This window comes from Notothenia coriiceps, unplaced genomic scaffold (genome assembly GCF_000735185.1).
Source record: "Notothenia coriiceps isolate Sejong01 unplaced genomic scaffold, NC01 NC01_scaffold00028447, whole genome shotgun sequence".
NCBI classification, from domain to species: domain Eukaryota; kingdom Metazoa; phylum Chordata; class Actinopteri; order Perciformes; family Nototheniidae; genus Notothenia; species Notothenia coriiceps.
Window position 1 is genome coordinate 151,155 of NW_011361148.1, and position 27,145 is coordinate 178,299.

The 27,145-nt window shown below is 39.3% G+C and overlaps 1 protein-coding gene across 3 annotated transcripts in view; it reads right to left on the reverse strand.

Moving 5' to 3' along the window:
* Window positions 1-1,160: 1,160 nt before the first annotated feature.
* The window catches only part of LOC104958231 (voltage-dependent calcium channel subunit alpha-2/delta-1-like), a 62,322-nt gene continuing 36,337 nt past the window's right edge, over window positions 1,161-27,145 (reverse strand). Inside the window, exons 16-37 of one of the 3 annotated variants that reach the window (XM_010785960.1) lie at window positions 26,511-26,582; window positions 26,292-26,363; window positions 26,135-26,196; window positions 25,489-25,565; window positions 23,784-23,792; window positions 22,201-22,209; window positions 21,646-21,706; window positions 21,417-21,523; window positions 19,260-19,344; window positions 19,028-19,090; window positions 18,042-18,157; window positions 17,859-17,930; window positions 16,631-16,698; window positions 16,515-16,553; window positions 16,356-16,427; window positions 12,806-12,958; window positions 11,047-11,099; window positions 10,665-10,720; window positions 10,104-10,230; window positions 7,877-7,989; window positions 7,155-7,237; window positions 1,161-3,643 (exon numbers count right to left, since the gene is read on the reverse strand). In XM_010785960.1, the coding sequence (XP_010784262.1) occupies window positions 3,521-3,643; window positions 7,155-7,237; window positions 7,877-7,989; window positions 10,104-10,230; window positions 10,665-10,720; window positions 11,047-11,099; window positions 12,806-12,958; window positions 16,356-16,427; window positions 16,515-16,553; window positions 16,631-16,698; window positions 17,859-17,930; window positions 18,042-18,157; window positions 19,028-19,090; window positions 19,260-19,344; window positions 21,417-21,523; window positions 21,646-21,706; window positions 22,201-22,209; window positions 23,784-23,792; window positions 25,489-25,565; window positions 26,135-26,196; window positions 26,292-26,363; window positions 26,511-26,582 (1,692 nt within the window). In that variant the 3' untranslated portion in view covers window positions 1,161-3,520. The remainder of the gene's footprint in view (window positions 3,644-7,154; window positions 7,238-7,876; window positions 7,990-10,103; window positions 10,231-10,664; window positions 10,721-11,046; window positions 11,100-12,805; window positions 12,959-16,355; window positions 16,428-16,514; window positions 16,554-16,630; window positions 16,699-17,858; window positions 17,931-18,041; window positions 18,158-19,027; window positions 19,091-19,259; window positions 19,345-21,416; window positions 21,524-21,645; window positions 21,707-22,200; window positions 22,210-23,783; window positions 23,793-25,488; window positions 25,566-26,134; window positions 26,197-26,291; window positions 26,364-26,510; window positions 26,583-27,145) is intronic. The other 2 variants (XM_010785961.1, XM_010785962.1) reach the window with 2 other exon arrangements.

The following is a 27,145-nucleotide window of genomic DNA, read 5'->3' on the forward strand; positions in this document are numbered from 1 at the left end:
ACACAATTAAGCAATTTCCTGCAAACATGTGCCAGTGTTTATAGATTCCACAACTAAAATATGCACTCCCTGCTTTTGTTTAAGTGGTGTATGTAACCCCTCATAAATCCTAAAATATGTTCCTCTGCAAAGGATCTGAATCCGGTAAACAAAGTTGAATTTGGTTAACCGTGACTCAGAAGGACATTTTATGATCTTGGTGTGCCATAAGGCAGTAAATGGAATGTATCCTTAATGTATTTGATTTCACTAAAACAGTTTTCACGTAATTTTTACTGTTGTAACATGTGATTGACAATTCTGAACTCGAAACAACAGACCTAAAAAACGATTAAATCAGGGGATTACTCAATAAAAATCCCATCTTTTAACCATGAGCGATTTGTAATAAAAACACAGCAAGAGATGTTATACATATTGCAACTTCAGCATGGATTTGGTTTCATCCTGAACTCAGTTAAATTGTTATATTTGCATTTCTGCTGAGATAATTAGTACTGCATTGACACTGGGCGACTAAGTGTCAATTTTTGATCCAGTGTGAGTTGGTATTATTTTTGACAGATTGGTTTTGCTCTGCAGCAGTCATTTGGCTAACTTGCATTTTTTAATACCCCTCCGACTGTATATCTACTCTGGACAGAATAATAAACATCTAGGCCCACAGTAAATCATTTGAATATTTTCACGCTTAAAGGAACAATATATAACACTTTAAGCTGGCATTTAAAAACTGGTACAGCAGACAAAATTCGAAATATTGGAAAGAGATTCTAAGCTGACCCGGGTTTACAAGATTGAGAACGCTATAAATGACAAGCTACACCAAATCCTCAGTTAATGGGATGGTTTATAGATGTGTAATGTATTTGTTTGGAGATTATAAACCTGCTGATGTTGGTTAACTCTATCAATGTTATCTAGATGCATTGCTGGCTGTGTCCATTATAACAAATCAAGCGCCGGGTGAAGCCAGCAAATGCATAACCAGGGCCGTCCCCCCCTACAGGCCGATCATGCAGACCGTGTGGGGCCTCACCTTGCGGAGGGGGCCTCACCTTGCGGAGGGGGCCTCATCTTGCGGAGGGTGTCTCAACTGAGCCGAAAATGCGGTGCAGCTATGCGCTTATGCGGCGCAATTAGTGTGGCGCCCCCCCGTCTACGCTCGCGAAACAGAGGGCCTCGTCATAGAACTTTGCGTGGGGCCTCATGTTGACCAGGGACGGCCCTGTGCATAACCTCTTCTAAAAAAGGTATTATGTTAAATTCAGTTATTTTCCTAGATAGCATAGATGGGCTTCAGTACTATTTTAAAACATGTGTGTTTCAGTCTTACATTTCTGTCACGCTGGTTGTTGGCTGGGTAGTTAACAGCTGTGGCTCATTCCAAACCCCTTTGTGTATGATTGATAGCATTTAGCATATGTTAGCATGACAGTGTTAGCTAGCACTACACTGGATTACTTCACTGGCTGTGTGTCAAATACTTGAGCACTCTTAGATATAATAGTTTAACAAAAGTATTACACATGAAATCCCTCAAAATGCACATCCTTACTGTGATTAATAAGTTAGTTCAGCTATCCTGAGATCAATGCTTACCTTTACAGGAGCCAATTTGACAACTGTTTTAATACTCTTCTGGGCTCTGAGCTATCCCAATCTTTCAAAGTTGTCTCCAATATTAGCACGTGTTCAGCCACATCTCGGGTCATTGAGCTTTTAGCAAAGATGATTGGTAGAATCCAGTGTTATCTCTGTCGATCAAGTTTGTTTCCGTGGTTCCATGGCTGCAGCATGCTGTGTTTGCTTGCAAATTTGTTTCTTATCAGGCCACATGAGGTTTTGAAATAGACACAGGCAAAAACAAAAACAGACTTTGCCAACTGGAATGGAATTTTTGGAAGAAGAGTCTGACATTGTTGTCTGAGGAAGCCGGGATTTTAAATTAGAATATATTTAACCTCAGTAAACATACATATTACACATTGTTCCTTTAAGTTAGGTCTAATAGAAGAGAAGGCACACAACATGAAACATGATGAACTTATATTGAAGAGAAAAGAAGAAAATGAAATACAGCATGAGAGATGATCAAAAGCATGGATTGACTGCAGTGATGTCTACTTGGTGGTATCATACCACAGTAAAAAAAACAAGCAATATGGAACCTCACTTCTTCACAGAGATAGAAGTTGTTGGATCAGTCTGGACCAAACCATAAAGACTGTAAAATAAAAGCTGCACTTTGAATAGCAGTGCAGATAGTAGTCATTTAATTAAAAAAGTGACAGCAGTGAATACAAATTATTTTGTAAAATACAAATTCTCATATCCCCTTCACCCACTTTCTTTAGTGGTGGCAGTCAAGGAAACAGTAACATGCTGTCCAGACGCTTCAATCAAATAAATAATAAAACAAATAAATACGTAACCTCTTTCAATTCAGTAGCCACTGTCTACCTAGCTGGTCACACAGTCCACATGGTACTAGAGATTTTGTCAACTGAGCATGCATAGGACACCAGCCAGGCTCACCCTAATTGGTTAATGTGCACTATGGCAACCAAGTTTTCATTGGATCAATCCAACACCAAGGCGGAAATTCCACATAATTTACAACTCTTAATCGGGGTTGAAGATTAGTAGATCAGCTACAACGTTTAAAAACTGTACACTCAGAGGCAAACCCTCTGTGGCAGTTTAAGGGTTGGTTTCTGTGCATTAAAATAACAATGAACAATGATTTCCAAACTGCAAATACAGTATCTACATGAAAGAGCCATGGGGCGAAAGTACAGTTGATGCATCTTTGAAGCCGTCAGAGACACTGTGAACATGTTCTGCGTAGTGCTATCTAACTGTTTTTGACTGAGACAACATTATTATCAGCAACCCATCGGAGGCAAATGAAGGACATGACGTTGAGATGTAACAATTTGGCATTTCTCACTGAAAATCTCAGCCAAATTCTCAACCACAAAACGATAAATACCTAAAAACTAGCCACTGCAAATCGATTCAAAATAAATTGTACGCTTGCAAAAGGCATGCAGCGCTGTATCTGGCAGTGGTGAATAAAACTGCTCAACATCTTTAATAAACAGTAAGTCTCCCGGATCGTGATTGAAATCCCTCCGATACTTTAAGGCAGTAGAATCTCTTTCATCCGTGACATCAAGCCAAAGAAAGTTCAGAAGTCGCTAATCAAAATTAATCTCAGCTGGCGGGGACCATTGAAGAGATGAAGGATAGGCGTAGGTATCTTCCAAATAAACATTTCTTTCATCACTTGCACCCCCTTGCACCTGGGAAAATTACTTTAAGAAACCCCTAAAAAGGAAGGTATCAAAAGGAGAAACTGGCAGGTTGTAGGGCTCACAGGTTTTTCTTTGTTTGTTACAAGCGCTTCTCAACGGGCGTTTGTCATTTCGGTGGCAGCGTTGCATGCTGGTTGCCGTATTTGAAGATAACAGAGGGAGAAAGACGGAGAGAGGGAGTGATGAGGATTTTTCAGAGGTCATGACGGGATGGCATGGGGTCTGGAACCAGTCAAAACCCAGAGCAGAACCAGCTGAAGGCCCACCATCAGCCAAAGTGAGGGGCTCAGGCTGGACGCCCCGCCACAGTCAGGGTCCTTCTCCTGGTGGGAAAGGGGTTAAGTTACTGATTGTTACAACTAACTTATTAAACATGTTCCAATTGACCTCTCCCCCAAACTATGATTGTCTAGTGATAGCTATCAACTGCAGTTAGGTCTGCAAACCTGTCAAGCTTTGGATCACTCCACACATGCTAGCTAAACCAGGCTACGCTAGCTAAGGAGCTGTAGTAAAAGCCATAATCTCGAGAAGTTTGGACGTTAGTGTCTTTAACTCTTTTCCTCTCAAAATCCCAAACTATTAACACTATTTCCCCATTTCTGATTAGCGTCCACTATGTGGAAGACAGTGCTGAAAGCTAAAAGAGTTTAGGCTAACGTTAGCAACCCTTTCTTGCAAGAGAAAGGGAAAACACAGCTTTAACTACCTGCAATACCTGCTTTATTTTCCTATCTTTTAACTAGCCTTGTGAGGATGCTGTTTCTGACTTGCAGCTTTGGCCTCAGTCTTTTATCTTATATATTATATAAGATAGGGTATATTTAGCTATTAATTTCATATTGAAAATCCTTTGAAGGATTTTAAAAGTCAACTCGAAAAAATGATCGGTCATATGTTTTGGACCAATTCTTTATTTAATATGACAATTCTTTATTTTGCCGGCTGAAATCCTGATTGTACCTAATTCAATTACTTAGAATTCTGAGAAGTACATCTGCCACATTTATATTGCAAACTTCATATATGATGTGCCACAACCGAAGACAGGTGCACTGAATAAACTGAAACGTTGACTTTGGTTTAATTGTGTTATTTCAACAGATTTCACACAACGGCATTACATAACTGGTTGGTTGAGAGCAACAATATAAAGTTGAATATATCACTTAATATTTTTTTTATTTTAACTTAATATTATTGCTTTCAACTAACCTAACACAATTATGTGAAATCTGTTGACACACTACATTTAATTAAAGTCAACATATCAGTTTCCGTGTGTAGCATCTTAGCAACAGTAACTCAGAGGGGTCTGGACCTTAAAACATTATCAACCAGAACTATGCAGGGATCAAACAATAGGTACAAAAAAAATCTAAAAGACAAAATGTCTTTAAGATTTGACTGTAAAACTTTGAGCCATCATGTCTGACCAAATGAATTGAATACTCCCACTCTCTGTATGCTAAGCATCTGGAGAGGTACAGGGGAAAGAATGTCTCGCCTTGATATGCGTATTGAGAGGGAAAGAAAGTTGAGAATCATTTAAAGAGACGCGCAAACGTCTGGATGCAAATGAGAAGTGAGTGGCCTGTTTTAGCTAGCGTCTGGATACATCAGTAATCAGATTACAACAGAGAGAGAGAGACACCGGAGTGTATTGCCTGGGACTGACAATGATAGATGGGGAGAGATATAAAGAGCGTGGCTCGAAGTTCAAAGTCAGGTGAGACGGAGAAAATGTTGGCGAGAGACAGAGAGAGTCTGGGAGGTAAGTTGGGGGGAGTTGAAGACAGATGGTGGTAGAACATAAGAGAGAGTGACAGGAGCAAAAGATAAGGGTAGGAAAACAACGGAAAAAGACATGAAGAAGTGGAACAAAGCAGAAACAGTCAGATGTAAAAAGAGAAGAAGAGATAAGGCGAGGAAAACAAACAGAGAATAGAAACACCAGGAAAAAGGTGGTGAATTTATGAGCCTGAGGCAGTGAGATTGAATGTACGATAATGATGAATTGTTAATGAAAGAGAAAGCTAGCGTTATGGGACTGACCCGAGACAGCACATGAACAGTGGCAGCAGTAACATGAGCAGAGAGGAAGCCAATGGGGAGCCTGCGCTCCTTCGGCACATGGCCTCATCCTAACCATCAACAGCCAATCACAGAGCAGGAAAAAGAGAAAGAAAGAGAATCATGCAGCAACAAGTTCACAATGTTAGCAAGAAGTTAGAAGCAAAACATAAGCAGAAAAGGTAAGAAAATTAGTTTAGACAATAGTAGAAGATGCATTCACTTGAAGAAAGAGTTAGTGTGTGTGTGTGTGTGTGTGTGTGTGTGTGTGTGTGTGTGTGTGTGTGTGTGTGTGTGTGTGTGTGTGTGTGTGTGTGTGTGTGTGTGGGTGTTTGTGTACACTGGAAAAACTGAAACATTGACTTTAATTACATGTATTGTGTCAACAGATTTCACACAACCTAAACTAAGTTCAACAGACGACTGCTTTCAACTAACCTAATACAGTGATGTGACATCTGTTGGCATCATACATTTAATTAAAGTCAACGTTTCAGTTTTTCAGTGTAAGTGTGTGAGCATGACAGTGCAGGCATAAGAGTTAATTCACAAACTTAGACACTGGAAAAGGATTATAGAGTGAAAAACAAACAGATCGTTCAAGTGCAGAGGTTTCACACGCAGAGATTTTGTGCTGCTCATAAAATGTTTGTTTGACTTGGTTGTTCATAGTTGAGAAATGCGTGGGAAATCTGCACACATACAGCCTTGGACGGATTGCAAAAAAACAAAAGACATGCACCATGTAAAAGAGATGGAAAGGTGCCGTGGGTAGAATTTCTTCACTGATATATCGTTTTCAAATGTTTTTAAAAGACCAGCTGAAATCGTTTCCTTTTTCCCATTTCCCCTTCCTTTTTTATTGGTCCCTAATAAGTTGCAGTTGCTACATCTTATTTTCCAGTTGAAATGTGATGTTGTTTCATCCAGAGGATACATTTGGAAGAAATCGTAAAAAATAAATATATAAAAAAGAACACTCAGGCACTACTCCTCTGGAAACAACAACACATTGTCATATTGACCTTGATAACGTAGAAGGTAACACTAACAATGGGCTCAATATTCATTTTCTTCATGTTTGTTCCTATCTGGAAAGTTTGCCCTGTTTAAGCTTCTTTCAGCTACTTGTTTTGGTTTTCACAACGCGCAACTTTAATGTTATGAGGCAGCTTTTTAAAGTGTTAAATCTCTCATAAAGCCACTGTACGCTACCAGCCCAGCACTAAACAGCAGTTAATGCAGCTTTAGTAATATCAAATTCTGACATTTCTTTATTAATATTTCAGATATGAGTGAATTTATGTCTGGAAAAAAGGTCATAACTTCAGTATTTTAATAAATGTTGGTTATGTTCCAGCGCTAGCTTGCGTTATTCAAACATATATGTTAGAATTGGATCTACAGACTATTTTCATAGTTCCGTCAGTGCCAGGAGTTCTGATTGAAGCTCTGTCCTCTAAAGCTGTGACCAGGCCTACATTTTCCTTGGCGATGAACTCAAATGGTTTTAGCAGAGAACCCAGAAACGGTAGCCTCGGGGCACACGCGTTTAATTTAAAAGGCTTTTCCCATTTCAGGCTGGATTTTCCTCAAAAACGTCTTCAATTCTTGTGAGAGTAATAAAGCAGCAATGGTCTCACTTTTTAGCAGCTTGTCAGTGTTATACATGAAACTCTACACAGAGCACCTTCAGATACAAATAATTGAGCTGCAGTTTGAATTGTTCTCAACTAGTAGCCTTCCCAGGTCTGAACTTACGTGTTCGTTGTTATCAAAACAGACCGCGGGCCCTTTCCTATACCGAGGATTCAGAGCCATTTCACAGGGATTAGGACCGTTAGCTGGATGAGGAACGTCAGGAACATAACACAAGTCACTCTCAAAAAATAGCAACAAACATTCGGAACTCTGATTTATGTCATGGAACAATATTCACAGAACATTTTGATTAGTGTGGAAAATCACTAGGATGTATTTTATTACTGTTCAAATCAAGATAATCCAGTGCAAATGTGGAAGGAGCATTAAGACTCACACCAAGTTGTCTCTTTTGGATCTCAAGCATTGCTCAATCACTCAATGACATGGTAGTCATTTCTGGGCATTTAGTTTTCCAGAAGGCTTAAATTATAATTCAACACAGCCCTGTGTGTTTGACAGAGCTCCACGGATTTGTTTGTAAGCTATTCCGCAGAAGGATCACACACTTTCATCTGCTTCACAGACACAGTAGAGAGCAACCGAGTACAGAGACCTCTTTTCAATCTGGGCCAAATTTGAAAATTACTGTGGAAATGGTCATTCATTATTGTAGATGGAGGATTTAGACGATGAAAATGAAGGGGAAAGTGAGTAATGAGATTTACGGATAATCAGCCATGATTATCTTGACAAAAACAGTAACTTCTCAAAACATCTGTTGGCTGAATCAAATGTTCATGTTCTGCGCCAGATGATAGCTGCGCTGGGTAAAAGGATACACTTCTGCTCGTCCTGTATTAACGGCTTTGTGTCACATGACGAGCAGGTGAGTTTTGCATCAGCGATGATGAAAACCAGGTTTGTGTTGGGCAGCTTTTCAGCGTGGTAGAGCCTGGAGAGGAGCACACAAGAGACACATGGGCTTACATCCAGGAAAGATTGAGCTGAACATTGACATGCAAAATGTAACCACAAAGTAATGAAAGGCTTCTGCAGGCACATGCACATATAGACCTCAAAGGGGGCTCGAGCACCTGCCCTGTTGCACTCCTTTTAGAGAATGGCCCTTTACAAATCAACAACATGATCTTACACAAAACAAAACTGTGTCTAATACACCTTATCTAAAGCTTATGTGTTGTTTTTTATAATTGTGTGCGTTAGTATTATATGATATGTGGATTATATTTACCTAATTGTTCTTACTTTGTCACATAGTAAGAGTATTTTAGCCGTATAAAAGCAACCTCTCCTTATTGCCCGTTACTTCTGAGGCATAATCCGAATGCCTTTATTGAGAAGGTGGTACACTTGTAGCATTAAGTAACTGGTGTGTAGCAGTGTTTGAATCGGTTTGTTTTAAACACATACATTTTAATATCCCTTAAAACTGTCACAGAAGTAGTTATTCCAGGAGTAGATTTATGTTGAAGTAACAAAAATCACCGGTTTGCCTTTTTTTTCTTCTGGGCCCGTGCCCCTCTAACATCCTCTGCACATGCCTGGTCTTCTGCTTTAAACAGACAGTAAGTATTCCTTATACATGACCGAGCAACACACCCCACAATGAAAAGCACACTGTGGGTCGCTCATTCAAACCTCCAAACTGCTTTTATTTCCTGAGGGGACACAGATCTGCTGTGCCACCATACTGTCCTCCAGGACCTTCACCGCAACCCATATGTCGCTGGTGCACAAATGATTTTCTCTGCTTTTTTATGACGGTCGTTAAAAAGAGACGTGTGTGCGGCTAATGTGCAGGAACGCTGCGCGGCATGCGGGCAGGCACTCCATTAGCCGGCACAAGGGGGCCTTAAAAATGGCATACGTACACACACGTGTGCACAATCACACACACACACCAACATGTCAAGACGGTGGTCCACACTGGTGACTTGACTTCACCTTCATGGCATGTGAATTTTTACTGCCCTCTCTCAGTGCCACCTCACGGGACTTCATTTGTGTCTCATGGATGCTAACGTATCACTGCAGGTCAGGGAAAGTGCTTAAATCTTAAATATACTCTGTAATGTGTCCAGGGTTGAGAGGTTACTGTAAAAATGAAATCCGATGCAGTTAACGATTACCTGTTAAAAAATGTAGTCGGAAACTTAATCCTAGTATCACAATATAAAAGTAAAGTAACTTGTTTACTTTCTGCTTCTACTTTCTGTAATTTGAACTTAAGTATTGATGTAAGTACGGTTTTATAGGCTGCAGTGTTATTTTAAGCAGTTTTAATGTTTGGGAATGTGCGGCACAGTTTTCCAGCTGCATTTGTGAGCAGCAAGATAAAAAGCTGGAGAAGAGGAACTAATCTTCACTTCCTATCCAGTTGTTTTTAAGCTGCTGCAGCCTCTTTGGCCACAGTCAGGAGAGGAAGTTTAACTGGCAGCAGAGGAAACAAGTAGCATACTTAACTTTGTATTCAGGTCCAATTGGCCAGTTTTAAATTAAATAAAAATAAAAATGATGCAAGGATATTTCTTTCAACATAAAACTCAATGGCCTCTTATTTGAATTAAGAAGATAGAGATAGTAGAAAAAGTAATTAAGTACACATGCTAAAATGCCAAGACACATTAATGTCCTTCATGCGATGAGATTGAATACCCAATCAGTTTCAAAGGATGAACATCAATGACATTTTAATTATTACTCTGTAAGCATGAATATGCAGCCCAAGTTTTTACCATTGTGGATTTTTCTATACCAAATTATAACTCATGTATGCAAACATTATTTATACATGTTATCTATATTGTTGGGAATTGAGATAAAGACAACATGTAGGTTTTTATTTTACTTCACTGCTTGTTAAACCCTTATCATGTCCTGAGTCAATTTGACTTATGGGTCTAAAAGTTTAACATAATAGAAGGGTTAAATAAATAACATAAGTCAGATTTGTTCCGTTATTCTCCAAGACTGTTTATGTAAGGCTTGGTTGAACTATAATATGCCTTGTTTGTACAGTAGGTAAGAAGGAATGCATTTCTGTACCTGGTGCAGTTTTCACAGTCGATTGTGCCTCTGAAAGACAGGTTGTTGGTCTCAAAGTAGTATTGAGTTTGCTCTGTGATGCAGACCTCTTTCAGCCTGGCGTCTGACAATTCCTCATCAATCTCGGCTTTGGAAGGACACACAAGGAGATTTCATGTAAGCAAGTCACTTAAAAAAAAGAAATCTGACACAAATGTTGTTTTGGATCTGTTGGTAATCATTACATTTTTTAAAAGCTCATTTTTTTTCCCTAACAAATACCGCACACGTAACAACCACATTTGAAAAGTCTGCACACATGAAATCATTTGAAGATGGATGGAGTGCTCAACTGTTCCTATGAATAATATTGTTACTAACTTCATATTTTTGGCATGTGTTGAGTATTTCAATGGCATTTCAACAGTTTGCATTCAATGTGTTCAATATCTTTTAAAGCCTTGTCATTAAAAGTGAAAATCCCTTTTATTTCCATAATGAGGTCATTAAGGCTGTCCAGAGCTTGCTCAATATTCCCTCAATAACTATTCCTTTCTCCGCGTCATATCGACAGGAACTCACCTGCGTTCAGGAAATTGGGGAAAGTGATGCTGACCAGTAACTGTTGCAGTATTGACCTAAAAGCAAAAACACAAGCATGTCAAATGTCATGATTCTTTGGAACATAATCATAAATCATCTTCGTTAAACGCTAATGCATGAATAAATCAGGGGAAGATTTTGTGGAATGTTGACTGTCCTGGGAACAATTCAGCTATTAAACAGATGCTATATGTCTGTTGTACAGAAAAAAATCCTCTGTCTGCTTTTCATTAGAATCTGAGGGTAAGGATTTTAAATTCTAGCTTTTATAGTGATCAATCATAGCTATCAATCATTTGAGAAAAAAATGTTGGACACACATGCCAACCATATAGAAACAGATCAGAAATCAACGACTCACCACGCTGCAGCTGTAGCAAACCATCCCAAATTCAAAATATCTGCAATGGTGGGCTTAGAGGGAACAGAAAAGGAGAAATAATATTAGAGGAGGACAAATTTGAGTCTATAATAATCATCAATGTAAGACTGTTGCGCCAATTTAAACATCCTGTCTGTTTTTAAAAAGCTACACTGTCCAGTTGTGCCAGTCCCAAATACCAACAGGTTCAGCCAGAGACTTTAATTTCTCTCGGAGGAAATTAGAACACAAGCCTTCTTAACAGATGGGATGATCAGTATTGTCAACAAACAGCTAGTGAGAAAACAAAGTAGCACACGGTTTGAATAAAAGGAACCAACATGCTGCTTTGATTATAGTTAGCATGCGAGGCTCTTGTTTTGGTGTTATATCCTTTCTCTTCAGCTGATGACGCGTTGAGTCATCCGCCAGTCTTGACTAACCGTGTACGAGGCATCAAGCTGTTGACTTTGTTAAGAAAGAAACCCACTCATCACCTGGGTCACTTCTTGGAAGTCTTGGAAATTACAAGTTATCAAATTGGGGAATTTCTGCAACTGTAAATAAATACTTTAATCTCTATCTTCAGGTATCAGATTATCTGGGATAGACGCTCCCTGTAATGGCATTTCACTGCCACTGCCTGTCTGCAAGCAGTTTGCATCACTTTACTGCAAATTGTACGCAGGCTTGGGGAGTAATGGATTACAAAAAAAGTAGTTATTCCCTTGCAGTTACATTAACAAAAGATATCATTGTTACATTTAAAAAGAAAAAAAGGGATTTCTGGCAGGATTACAATGTATCACTAAAGATATATATTACAGAAAGTTGTACTGCCTGCATTTCCTTTTTGGTTTTCTTTAAGGATACTTTCATTCTTCTTTTTTAATACAGTAGGTGGACACCTGTTTAATTAAACAAAAGTTTGCTAAAAGACTTTGTGACAGCTCTACTATTCTGTAGGTCAAGCCTCAATTTAAGATGAAACATTTTTTAACCTAAATATCTTGGTTTCTTCTTTCTAAGGTCACATTGTTCTGTTGATTTACATAATACACTTAAAACATCTTATTGATATTTGTTTCTCTTTATTTATTGCACTGCGTTTTATGTTGAGGTAAAAGTTACACGGTTACATTACTTTTATATTGTGATACTTAGATTAAGTTACTGATTTAAATGTTTTACAGGTAACTAATAATTGTAACGGAATGCATTTTTAAAGCAACCCTGGTACGTTTCTAAGTGATGAAGAACAGTGCTTCACTCGCTGTGTTGGCCAAGCATGCTAGACCACCTAATCCTGTTACTGCAAACTCCCACTCTAACGCTTTCACCATACCCTCTGCTTTCCCTCTCTCATCTGCTCCGTCCAGATTTATGGCTCCCTGGAGAGAGACCGTTTGTGTGTGTGTGTGTGTGTGTGTGTGTGTGTGTGTGTGTGTGTGTGTGTGTGTGTGTGTGTGTGTGTGTGTTGTGCGTGTTTGTGTGTGACTTCCATTTCGGATATGTTTGAGCAAGCATGCTTCTTACGAATGGCTGCTAGTTTAGGGAAATGTAAATATGTGGCTATCAAAATGTGTGAACATGTAAGTGTGGGTGTGCTCATGTGGGTGTTCTGTGTGCTCATGTGGGTGTTCTGTGTGTGTGTGTGTGTGTGTGTGTGTGTGTGTGTGTGTGTGTGTGTGTGTGTGTGTGTGTGTGTGTGTGTGTGTGTGTGTGTGTGTGTGAGTGGTCTCTGCCTTATGTAACTCACCACGTAGACGGAGCGCAGGCCTGCCGCCCCCTTGATCTCTTTCTCAGGGTCACAGAGCGACTGGTAGTCGAAGGTTTTCTTAAAGGTGAACAGGGATGAGTTGACCAGGTTAAACATGAGGATCGGGTCCATACCACCAAAGAAGCGCCCGATCTAAGCACAAAGACCGGAAAGATACATTTATTTACTCGTGGATCAGTAAATTCAGCACAAAATAGATGAAAATGTTTGAAAATCACAACATCGTTTCGTGCACATTCCTGCATTCTTGTCCTGGGCCCTAGGAATGCAGTAGCCCCTTTTTCTTCCACTGTCCATTCATTCTGTACAGTATTCCTATATTTCCACATTGATGTGAGTTAATTATAGACACATCTGATTTAAATATGATCCATGTAAGTATAGCATCTCTTTAAATAATAGAGGTCTTAGAATTAGAATCTGTCAGGACCTGAAGAATAAGGTCATTACTATGTTTGGATGATTCATATTTTCTGATCCTACGTGAGAGTGGTTTTGATTTTTCTCATTGAACTCTCAGCATAATAAATACGCCCACCCTCCTTCTCAGGTCAGCTGATCAACTGCTCCTGAATGTGCCCAGAACAAGCTCAAAGCTCAGAGGGGGCCGTGTTTTCTGCGGTCCCTAAACTATGGAATGACCTGCCCCTGCACACTAGACAGGCCTCTACGCTGTCTGTTACTAAATCTAGTTTTAAAACCCACCTCTTCTCCTTAGTGTTCCACACTGTATTTGTTTCTCAACTTAATTTAAGGTTTGTGAGCTGAGCAGCGTGATTTTTGTATAATTTATGTACCGGACTTTGGTCTGGAGGTTACTTACAAGTGCTTTACAAATAAAAGCTGTATTGTATTATTCATTTAAAAGTCAAGTACTGTAGATGTGACTAGAAATGTGAGGTTTGAGGTTTGTTTATTCCCAGTAGCTAAGTTGTCTTTTTTTCAGAGGCCGTTTTGATAAACATCTGTTGGTAAGTAGTGAATGCTGTCGAAAAGAAAAAAATAAGAAATGTGGTTTGCAAGAATGTGTCTGAGAGTGTGTTTATGTGGGTGCATGTACTGTAGGTGGTGATGGGTGGGGACTTGAAAACGTTTTAATCTTTTATAAAGGCGGGCTGACAGAAAATGTTTTGTTGGGTTTGGACCCTCTGACCAAACCTAAGAAATTCCTAGCGGAAATAACAAAGGTCAGAAAAACTTTTAAAACCTCCTTATGAGAAGAAACCTTTAAAGTGCTTATGTTACAGTTATTTATACTTTACACAGTACTTAAACACCTTAAAATAATCATGCCAAAATTGTTAAATGTGTTTGAAACACAAGCACAAAATCAATTCAGAATGTGTATACATGTGCTGACAACGTTTACAGTGAATTTAAAGAGACACACACACTCACTAAATCACACTCAAACCAGGGTGATAGACTTCAGTATAATCTGATTAACACCGTCCACCGGGTAGCCATACATTTCTACTAAGAGGAAGTAGTTTGTCTCGGCAGGTGTGACGTGACTGTGTGCACCGGAGTGTTTAAGTACTCATGTATTCAGGAGGGAGTATGTACATTAGGTAGTACTCATCTATGTGCTGAAAGACGTGCTTGTGTGTGTGTGTGTGTGTGTGTGTGTGTGTGTGTGTGTGTGTGTGTGTGTGTGTGTGTGTGTGTGTGTGTGTGTGTGTGTGTGTGTGTGTGTGTGTGTGAGGAAATGCAAACTATCCCTTTCCTTCCACTTTGTTAGGTCACCGTTAACAAGCCTTCCTCCACATATCCATTCCTCTTTGGACTCACAGCCAAAGGATATATAAATCTTCCAATCTATAAGGTAAAGGGAGACTTCTCTCCTTTCCCTGAGCAGTAAAACAAATAATGAATTAACAGTCAGAGCCCTGTTGGCTGCAGACTCCCAGGGGGGTTCGGAGAAAGAAAAGGAACGCAAGACGTAAAGAGGCAGAGCAAGCGAGGAGCTCACAGAAAGAGAAACTCTGCTCCTGTAGGAAATATGATTGAGGGCACACAACCTTCTCCAAACAAGGCCTCAGGTCCCTGGGTTTTAGTGCTGCTGCCAAACTTCAGAGGGCCACTGATTTATCCAGCGCACACTCAGGCCTGATTAGGAAGGAGACCAGGCCGCATGAAAAAACATTTACTCAGACGGCAGCAGGGACCTGCTATTAGCATTTAGCATAGGTTAACGGGATGCCAGGAAAAATGCATGCGTTTACTGTATACATGTGTGTGTGTGTGTGTGTGTGTGTGTGTGTGTGTGTGTGTGTGTGTGTGTGTGTGTGTGTGTGTGTGTGTGTGTGTGTGTGTGTGTAATGATGGTCAGTAGTGGAAGAAGTATTCAGATGCTTTACTTTAGCAAAAGTACTAATACATTATTTTCAATACTCCATTACATGTAAAAGTCCTGAATTCAAAAAAAGTACAAAAGTGTTAACAGCTAAATGTACCGCAAGTGTAAAAAGTCAAAGTAATCATTGTGCAGATAACTGGCCTTCATGTGCGTATATGATTATATTTATACATGTGACATTTCTAGATGATATTGTTGCATCAAGTTGCGTTTACTGTAAAAAAAAGCTCTGATTACTTTTAGTAAAAATATTTAAATCATTTGATTTGACTATTGTGTCTTAAGAGATAGAACACTTGTTTCATGTTTAGGGATGCATTTTGTTAAAAGTAGCTAAAGTTTTGAAAAAATGAAATGGATTTTATAAGCATAAAGTAGCATACATTGGAAATACTCAAGTAAAATACTTCAAAATTGTACTTAAGTACAGTACTTCTGAATATGGACTTATTTGTCCGGCAGTGGCTCAGTCAGTAGGGGCTTGGACTGTGAGCCGTAGGATTGCCGGTTCAAGTCCCCGACCAGACCTAAATATGGAGTGTGGACTGCTACTTGGAGAGGTCCCAGTTCAACTCCTGCCCTGCCGTGGTGCCCTTGAGCAAGGCACCGGACCCCCCAACACTTTGAAACAGATCAGGCCTAATGCAGATTAAATCAGGAACTCAGAAACTACCCTTCTTCTAGAGTTGACCCAACACGCTTATAAAGATTCTCAAGATCCCACTTGCGGAAGATCTAAATAAGGAAATAAAAAAAACGTCACAGCTGAATTATCAGATCTGGGACACATTACGGAACACTGGTACAAGTGTGGAACTGTGTGATCAACAAATCCCCTTTGTCCAACAATCAGAGACGATAATGTGAATACTTTTCAACCCACCAAACCAAATCACACTTGGCTTCACTTAAAAAGACTTGGAAATGATCAAATCAATGTCATGATATCACCAATGGCAAGTCTTCGCCCATCCACACACTGGTATGTTTTCTACGAGACAATTAACACATTGCAACACAACACTACATCATAATTTGAACAGCCATGTGCACATGTAACTTGGAATAGGGCACATCAATTTATCCACTGAACCATTTAAAAAATGGATAATGGACAATATAGTTTGCTCCCTTCAGTTTTATGAGTTAGAGTAACATGCAAAAATCCACCTGATCAATATGTTCATCCCGATTGGACATCACCAGGAAGCCCCCGTCATCCAGAAGGACACAGTCTACATACTGGAACAACATAGAGATCAAATTAAACCAATGTCTCATCCCTAATTAATGGCTAAACTCACAATTACATGCAATTCAGCCTCTTACCACATCGTTTCGCTGACAGCCACAGATCTCATCATTACACTGAGAATGCAGAAGAGCGGAGTTATAACACGTCATAATCTGGATCAAGTGTGTGTCCTGCATACAAATCCACTCACATTGATCTTCTGTGTGGTGTTGATGAAGCTTGTCATCCAGGCACCAATGTCCAACTTTATGCCGACAACTGGATTCAAACACAAAAGCCAGACGTCTCAGATCAGGGGTGAACAAACTTTTCCCTTTGAGGGCTTAAATTAAAAACATAATTGTTGTCTAAAAACAAACATCTGTCTAATGATGCAATATTCCCTTTTTTGAAATGCTTTTTGTCAGTTTGCATCTCAATTTTTTCATCCTCTCCAATACCAGACTGAATTATTGTTCTATATGTCACTGTGTGCTCAGACTATGAAACATAACAAATATTAGGGATCGTATAATTTTACATAATAACATGTTTTAACTCAATAAAACAAGTCCACTGAGACAAATGTAACATTTGTGATATTGGGCTATATAAATAAACATTGATTGATTGATTGATTGATTGATTGATTGATCGATTGATTGATTGATTGAACAGTTATTTAAATAACAATCATTTTTAACTTGTTTATTTGGGTTTTTAATGTTCGCCAAATTGGACCTAATGGTAGTCCAACTTTNGTGTGCCTTGGCAGTCTCAGATAATAAACATTGATTGATTGATTGATTGATTGATTGATTGATTAATTGATTGAACAGTTATTTAAATAACAATCATTTTTAACTTGTTTATTTGGGTTTTTAATGTTCGCCAAATTGGACCTAATGGTAGTCCAACTTTGGCCCCTGAGCCTCACTTTGGCAGCCCTGTCCTAGATCATGTTGGACCTCTGTGTCAACTTTACTCTCTGATCCTCCAAAATGCAAACTTGGCCAAAGATCACAGGATACAGAACAACTAGATGTGTGGTTTGTGTGTGTGTCAGTAATTACATGTCAGAGAAATAGACAAATAGTGGGGAAGCGGTCTGTAAATAATATCTGTGCCATATTCCACACACGCTGTACCATAGTGTGTGTCCCACAATATCAATCACACAAATAGGGGTGGGGCTAGGGTTTCAAATGTGGGTGCGTAAATAAGTCACATAACTCTAAGTGTGAATATTTGTATACGTAGGTGGCAGAGAAACAATTTCAGACAGAAAAAAAATGAAATTTGAGCAAACAAGCCCCTCTCTCCTTGTGTGTGTTTGTTTGTGTCTTTGTGTGTGTGTGTGTGTGTGTGTGTGTGTGTGTGTGTGTGTGTGTGTGTGTGTGTGTGTGTGTGTGTGTGTGTGTGTGTGTGTGTGTCCTTACCAGCTGGTTTGAGTGCAATACCATCAACATTGATGTTTACTGCTTTGCTCACCAGGACTGTGTCGTCAGTTGCTGCAAGAGGAAGAATAAGTAAACTGTTCATATGTGCATACACATTAAGGTGCATAGACATTAAGGCACCCACACAAATACACACACACACACACACCAGCTTTTACTCACAGTTCTCTTTACTGAGGTAGGGTGTTGGAGTGAAGATGTACAGATCATTGTCCAAACTTCTCTTATAGAAGCTTGAATCATACGTCTCTGCTTCTTCTTGCCAGTCGAGCCCAGCACTGTGAAGACATTTATATAAAGCAACACACAAACAATGCTATTAATAAACCTCTAACTATAGCCATGTCTTGCAATCTATTTATTTAAGAGCTACTTGAAATAATAATATTTACATAATAGAAAACGGGGAGTTTTTTTATACCAGCAAATCCAACTATCATTAGCTTTCCACTGGGGCACCTCAGGAACAAGTACTGGGCCCATTGCACTTGTCCTTTAACTACGATTTAACTTGGCAATATCCTTTAAGAATATGATGCTGAATTACATTCTTACACAGATATACTGTTATTTACATCCCTTTCTCCAAAAAATACATTTATTTTACTCTTGAACAGAGTTACAGAGAACACACAGAACACATGTGCTGTTATATACGTGTAAACCAGCCACCACTGGTCCCTGTACATGACTGACAATTAGATGACTGATGCAACGCTCAAATGAAGCGTAACATTTTCCAGTTAATCTACATCCTGACCCTGATATGTGTTCATAAAATGTTGAGTTGACTGGACTGCTTTGCATAGCAAGTTACCACCATGACTCAGACTTGAACAAGGGGGAATGGAATAGGGGATGCATGTACAAATGTTATTTATAGAATAAACGGCACTTTAATGCAGTAAGATGCATATTTCTCAAAATACATTTAAATTATTTTCGAATTGACTGTATTGAAACGGGGAGACAGAGGGGATGAAATGCGACAAATTCTCCCATGCGGGATTCTAACTTGGGCCCTCTGTACAAGGACCGATGCGACAGTTGGTGGCCGAAATGTTCTTTCTTTATCAAATTATTTTAAGCGTGTTATCCTTTCCTATGCTTCTACACCAACCCTTCTTCCCTATGATCTTGATAAGTACCTTTTCGGGAAGACTCGGGTGATCCCTCCATCGGTGGCAACAAATCTGGCAACAACACCAGGCCTGACAAGCAGAGAAGACAAAAACACTTAAGCCATCTGCACTACATTTCTAATAGGACATTCATTACCAAAACCAAAGTAACAAATAATCGATAACACATTTCCATTTGTTTTGTTCTGTCCCGACTAAAGAATTGAAGGTTACAGATGTGCAGTAAAGCACCACTTACTGCACATCGGTTCCTTTCCAATGCTTGATCAGAGTTGATGTGATCCCAGCATCCAGCAGCAATCGGTTCACCAGTTCCACATTACCTAAACAGAAAACATCAATTGAGCTCAAATGTGTTAACCACTCTGTGTATCAAGTTTAACTGCAAGCTAACTTGAAGAAACTAAACAGAACCCATTTGATCAACAGAAAAGATCTAGTTCTTTAAAAAAGGAGGACCGAAGCAGAACCAACACATTTGTTTCTTTAACCCTCATGTTGTGTTCGAGTACAATCTTGACCAATTTAACATTTTCATCAATCATAAACATTGTGTTTTACATTTGATTGCTTTATGATATCCTCCACAGTAGGCATTTGAATATATGAAATTGCTGATCACCAATTTCATTGAATTTTTATTGGTTTAGTCAACTTTGTTACACTTATGGTTTCCTGTCAAAAATGATCTCCATAGGAAATGAATGGGTAACCCTAGATTATGTTCAACCCTCAGATAGGACACACCCACAAATCGACAACCATGGATTTTTGTGGACATTATGTGGTCTATTCCTTGTATATTCACTGCAGTTATTAATGTAAACCAGTAGTCTGAGACATTGTTTACAACTTAAAAGGATGTTAAATAAAATGTGGTGATGATTAATGCTTTTTGTGTTAATGTAATAGCAGTTAAAACAGACTGGTTGGATTTGACCAGGAACACCAAAGTAAGGGGGAGAAACTAATGCGACAGGAGGGTTAAAATAGAAAGAAGGTATTTGACGAAAAGCCTACATCTTAGACACAGCAGACCTTTATAGTGGTAGTGAAGGAATGAAATACGTATTAAAAGCCAAGAAGTATTGATGGATGAGCCTGATTCTGCCAAGATGTAGTTGGCGGGTTGGTATAGCTGTAACAATTCATTTTTCGAGACATCTGACAAGACCACATGACAATCATAACAGGCGATAAAAGCCGTTCGCCCGTTTTTTGGCACTGCCTGCCACTTTGAACTCCCCGACGACTCACTTCAGTCCATTAACATCGAGGTTTGTCGATATACCCCCACCATCTCTTCAAACCTTTATGACACACCACACACATCAGAGAAAACAGCTGGTGTAACACTTTATATCCCTCTGCCCCACCTTCCCTCCTCGCAGTGGTTTTCATTAGGGATCCTTTATTGAAGGCAGCCCAGGAATTCCTAATGTACTTCACCTTCTTCGCCACTGCAGTGGCTTAACAAAGTAAAGCGTGTAACGATACTCAAGCCGCCAACAGTCCACATGGGCCCTACGTTCACTCTCTCTGAACTCCCTATGGACTCCATTAAACTAGCAGCCAATAATGGTGAAAGTAATATTTCAATTGGGTGAAACGTTTTATTGGATGGATCAAACTGATATGTTTGAACTAAGTTCTCCAACTGAGGTGACATTTTATAATTACCTGGGGACCTTTTGTTTGACTCAATGGGCACAATAGGTGAGTGATGCATATCAATGAGTGAATGCAAACAAAGGATGTTAATGCGTTGGTCAGATGTTTGGGAGAAGGTCCACTGGCCCCTGATTCGTGTTTTATTGCTCCTCTCATGCTCCTGGCTTGACGTGTCCTGCTCTTTCTCACAAACACACAGTAATTGGATGAGGTCGAGCGGCTATAGGTGGGGTGTGGAAGGCATATTACTGGTGAATATTGTGTGTGTGCGAACGCGTGTGTGTCACATCTAAGCCGACGTGCCTCACACATGTGCACTCAGGCGTGTGATGGTCAGACTTTTGGAGTTAGCATCAAATGGGTAACACGAACACAGGGGTTCCACATCACAAAGCTTTGCCTGGTCATGCACACCAAACCATCCAGCCAGACCTGTATTTCAGTGGAAAGAGAGACCTCTGGGAAAAGGTTTCAGTTGGCCTTCTTCCATTAAATGTTCAATGAACACCTTAATGTCAAGCCAGATGGCTGAAATTCATTCACATATACACACCAGAGTAAATACTGCAGCAGCTCTTTGAGATGTAAATGTAAATCTGTAGTGAGTATAAGGTCCTTCAAAGTATTTAAAGATGCAGTATAAAAGCTAAAAGCTATAGTTAATGGCACCAGAGGCATGTAAGGTGGAAAGCGTTATCTGATTTATTTATATGTTGATACTCACACATGGGGTTGTTTGGAGTCTTTGTGTCAATGTAATCGTTGAACTCAACCAGGAACTCGGTGTTGTTTTTGTTCTTGTTAGGTGGCTTTAAGTCCTTGCAGTACACCCTGAGGGAGCAAAAGCTCTTAGAAAGGGAATTCATAAAATGCAGAAAAACAAGTGAATCACAACGTAAAAATGTGTCTGCATACTGGGTCATAGTCGCCGTGTAAACTATGTCTAGTCTTACCTCGGTGCAATGAATGTATAGCCGTATTCATCAAACTTGTCCGCCATCAGGCTTTCAGAAACTGGTGAAAGGTGGAAATTGTTATTAATCTTCCTGGCATGCAGGTTAATATTAGACAGGCTGACTGCTCCACTCGGGGGAATGGAACAGCTGTTGAATATTTAACAGTGCATCAAAATGAGAAACCTTCTGCGGGGACCCAAAACTGAAAATGAGTTTCTATCTCTTGACAGGCTGAGCATTAAAACTTCAGTACCATACTCCATCAACTCCTAATTTCACTGTCAAGCCCGAGGTCATTAGTTTAAGATATGTTTTTAAAATGCAAGCTTTCTTAAGGGAGAAAATAAAAATACATTTACAACATAACTCATAAAAATAGACAAGCGTTTTACGATTAATTAAAACACTTGAAATAACACAGTCTGGCAGAGCTGAACATCAGCTATAAATAAGAAGGAACAGAATAGGCTTGGCCAGACATGCTGGGTAAGAGATCGACAAGGCTCAAGAACAAGAGGGGAGGGATGAAAGTAAAATGAAAAAAATACTTGCCATCTTTCCCTGGAGTGGAAAAGAATCCCAGCAGAGAGAAAGTGAGCGAATGAGAGAATTGTCCCCCAGGGAGGTAAAGACGAGAGGGAAAAGAAAGGGGAGAAAAGACAGGGTAAAACCACAGGGGTCAAAGGTGACACAATATTTTATTCACAGAGCGAGTCCTGAATAGAAATATTGGATTCCAAACAAACAGCTCTTAGGCTTTTGGATGTGAATGGAGACAGTGCTGATGGAGAACACAAAGAGAGGCTTAGCATGTGGTCAGACAGATTTAAAGTTATAATGTCGATGTGTTTTTAGCATTAGTATTAGCATTCGTTTGGTGATACAGTAAATCTGTGGAGTTATTGCACTTCAGCAATGTATTTGCACTACAATACTGCACATATGAGGAATATAAACCACAGCTCATAACCTTAACGTCCCTTTGACATTCTCTAAAGTATGCTGTGTTGACAGATGATTATACTGTACAGGAACATTTCTCATGACGCCGTGGGCTACTCCTCGTCCTCTATGGTGGTCATGATTGGAAAATAATTGCACCCATGTGTGTATTCTTTGATATTCGGTCGCCACTTTATAATCCAACAAAATATCTAGTAATGATGGATAGCAGGGTGATTCAGGGAGTGACGACTGCTTATATTTTCTGCACTCACGCACGCCCTGTCACAGTGAAAATGACATACCTGTCATTTTTCTGAATATTTTCTGAATAACTGATTATATATTTAAGGCACGCAGCTAGAATCCATATAAAATGTGAATTACTTCCCGCATGAATCAATCTGTATCTGCATTGACTTAACAAATGCATGACAATGACACGGGGCAAGTGGAACATGATATGGTTTCAAGTTCACTTCAGTTTTTACATTGACATTTAGATTCACACTGGGAATAACACAGACACAAATCTGGCTTTAGTTTTAGCTAAACCACAAAGCATCAACATGTCCTGTGGAGATTTTAAAATGTAATTGCCACGGACAAGACAAATATGATGACAAAGCACACAGGAAAAGCAACAGAAGAGACAAAGCTCGGTATGTTTAGAGGGAATTTTCATCAGGAATTATTTAACAAAGCTATAAAACTTGTGTCAAAAGTGAGTCAATAAGAGAAAAAAAATAGAAAAGCACCGACTCATGTTTTGGGTGCAGACTCACAGCTTTCGCCTTTATGGCTTCACCTTTAAATAACACACACATCCTGCCCTCTGTTCTTCCTGCTACAGAGCCAAAACCACATCTGAGGGCCAATGGAACAGGTGGGGGTTAAACACATACATGCACACACAGACACACACACAACATCTGCGACAAGCTGTGTGGGCGCGCATTGCATGCGAAGCGCTGCTCCTGTGAGCAGACGCCAGCCTGATTCAATGTAACACAATTGTCATTATTAATCATAAGCCACTAAATGAAGACAAACAGAAAACTAAACTCTGCTGTTTTTTCGTAAGTCCACATATGACAGACCAATTAGTAGGGTAGTTACATCCTAAGTCTGCTGGTAGTGAGAGTTAGAAGTCAAAGGGGTTATGAGGTGAAGCACAGGAGGAGAATACTTGCCCAAAAACGCTGCAGGGGGGGGGGGTCCAACACAGCAGGAATGGTCAAGAGTTGAGGAGGGAGAACAGGAGGAGGCAGGAGGATAAAAAGACCAGGGAATTTGGAAAAGGGGATTTGGAAAAGAGAGCAGTAAAGGAAAGAAACAAACAGGGTTACACCCAATATTTTATTCAAATGGACATTGAATAAGAATATTGTATAAAACACTTAAAAAAGTAACCTGTTAACGGTGAAAGGATGTTTAGTATAATAATAATCCCACAAAGTTAATAGGAATTCTGTGTGTTTGACCTTGCGAGGTCAACGATCTGTGTTTATTCACTAAATGTTAGGGTTTAGACTTGGTTATAGGTCTGATTAATGTCAATGCAATGTCATCGGAAAAAACCGAGGTGGTAATTAAATGGACCCCACATTATATTTCCATGTTTTAACATTTCAATTGACATCTTATCCCTTACGATTTAAAAAGTAATTGTCTGTAATCGGTTTGAAATTCTACTTGCAAAAACTTGCACCATGTTCACATTATATTGTCAGAGCTATTTATTCTCTCTGTTGGGGAGTTCGCCGATAAGTCATGATTTCAGAGTCAGCTGCAACATCAGTGAAGAGCTTTTTCCTGTTGACAAAGTTACCCATGATTTCAGCTGCCAAACCAACAAATACTTCTCACACATTGGAACAACCGACTGCACTAAATGAAACCCGGCTAGGAACAATAAAGGTGAAGACATTTTCACTGTGATGGATTACCAATGTCAAACAAGCTTTTACCCTCTGCTAGTTCATGTTCACAGCAATCAAAAGAAAGGTAATTAACCTTCCTGTTAAAATTTGACCAGTATCCACATGTTTTCAGGTTGGGTTAAAGGCTTATTTTACCAAACTGCAGCAAAAATAAGATGCATGGTTCCATACTACATTCTTTGCAATAAAAAATGAGGATCACTACTTTCATTAAATTATGTTTTCTTCATTAAAATGTATAGCATCCCTGGTCTTCTTGTGTCCAAAACAATGAGGTTAAGTTATGTGTAAATTAATTCTTTTGAGCACTAAAAAGTCACCAAAACCATAATTAAAACCAGAAAACATAAGGTCAGAGAGACTGTCGGCACTGACCGCACACACTCGCATACACACTTGCATACAAACTATAAAACTTAGCTTTGAGTAACTCTATGAGTCATTGACAACTTTTACTACTGGGAACAGACAGGGTTTAAAAAGAGACACGAGACGACAACACCACACATATGTAACCTCTGATCCACAAAAGGCTTAAGTATAGACACACACGCATACAGTACAGCCACTTGAAAACACACAGACTAACATATTTAGTGAGGGACTTAGCAGTAAATGAACCGATGAGTGCCAAATGTGTGAAAGGCGACACTGGAGCCACTCGACTCGCTGTCTGGGGACAAAAGCTTAGCACAACCCAGGATGTGTGTTGCGACACAAGAGGGCATGCAGGCTAGGTGTAGATGTGTATATGTAGTGCATGGGGCGCTATAAGTGATGGATAGGAACCATAAGCATTTTTCAGCCTTATATGGAAGGCATTTATGTCCCTGGGAAGCATTTGCAGTCGTTTTCTAACGAGCCACATTAGTTTGCAGTCTGTTATAAAGAATGTAAATTGTACTGAGTGGAAAAACTGAGAAAGGCAGAAGCAACTGATCTAGATGGCACTCACATTTTGCCTGGGTGATGGTGTCGGCGATGTTGGCCCGAATGTAATGCAAACTGTGGTTAGGAAGCACCAGGGCCAGGCTGAAAGGGGACACACACACAAACATCACAACAGTTTATTTTTACAGGAAACCTTTCTAGACTTTCAGATTTGTTCTGCAACTTTTTTGCGATTCGACCAGGGTTTTTCTTATTTTAGCATTTGCATTCATTTTGAAAATCCATATGTTGTTACATCAAAAACGCATATCTTTGTCTGAAACTTTAAATCCATGCACATAATCGTGCTGAGCCAAAAAAATTCACATGCAAAGACATACAATAAAAACATTGCACGTTCTCCTTTTTGTTTTGAGAAGAAATTCATAATAGCAAATCTTTCAGTGAGTCCTGCAATGTATTTTTTAGCAGATTAGTGGACAACACTGTTTCCAAATATGACTTCACTGAAGTCTGTCTGGACTTTGTTGGGATCACAGTCCAGCTCTAATCCCAAAGAGAACTAAATAGATTTAAATTTAAGAAATGATGACAAACATTTTGCAATCTGCAACATCTGGAGTTTCTCTCTTCCGGACTAAAGTTTGGTAAAAACACAAGTTAACACATGCAAAGGATTTATCACTTAATACTCAACATGTGATATTTACCTGTAATCTGTGCCCTTCACTGGGGCAAAGGTGTAAGTCCTCTGACTCGCGTCGATGTAGCGCTTTAAGAAAAGTTTGGTCAGTACACACAACATTTTCTGAGCAAATTTGTTTATAATCGTCATGGAATCCAATAAGCCTTTAAATACGATATTACCTCATCTTGGGATTTCACCAATGTTGATATTGTGTGACTCCCTGTGTTGCCGTCAATCATTTTCTTCCTTATCTGTTGAACAAGTTATCAAACGTAAATAAATCAACCAATTTAAAAAGGTTAAGAAAAGGCAATCAGACTAAATGCAGAAATTACACTGCTATTGTTTCTGATTGAGGTCATGGAATCGTTAGAGTTTAATTAATCTATTCTCCAAACCTCCACTTTGATCTCATTCTCCAGCTCTGCATCCAGGAAGTCCAGTGTAACAGGTTCATGAAACTTGGCAGTCTACATAAAAAAATGCAGGCAATTAGTATGTGGTACAATTATTTATGGTCGGTTGGTTATGCCTACAAAGCAGAACAATTGAACAATACACATCAGTTATTGATCTTCTGTTTGCAAAGCACTGATGAGGGAACTTATTATAGACACATTGATGTCAGGACACAGACTTTTGAAAGTCTTAATCATTTTAATTCTACGGTTGTTTTCATCTGTGGCCAATATGTGCATGTGGAATTTACAAGAAGAACACGACTCTGGAAGGTCAATGAGAAACATATTGCTATGTTTACATTTTTTTTACCCAAGACACACATGATTGGGACATTTTAGAACAAGAAAGGATAAGTCAGCCAAATAACACAAACAAAATCAGTGAGGTAATTAAGGCTAACATTGTCTCTGCATATGCTATGCTAAATCAGGTCAATACTTAAAATCATAGCTGCTATGCATTAAAAAATGTTTTTTACAACACTACACTTAATAATTGTGTTACACAGTATCCTACTGGGTTGTTAAAGAAGCTACATAGGAAATTCAGCGAGTATCTTTGATCGTGGGAT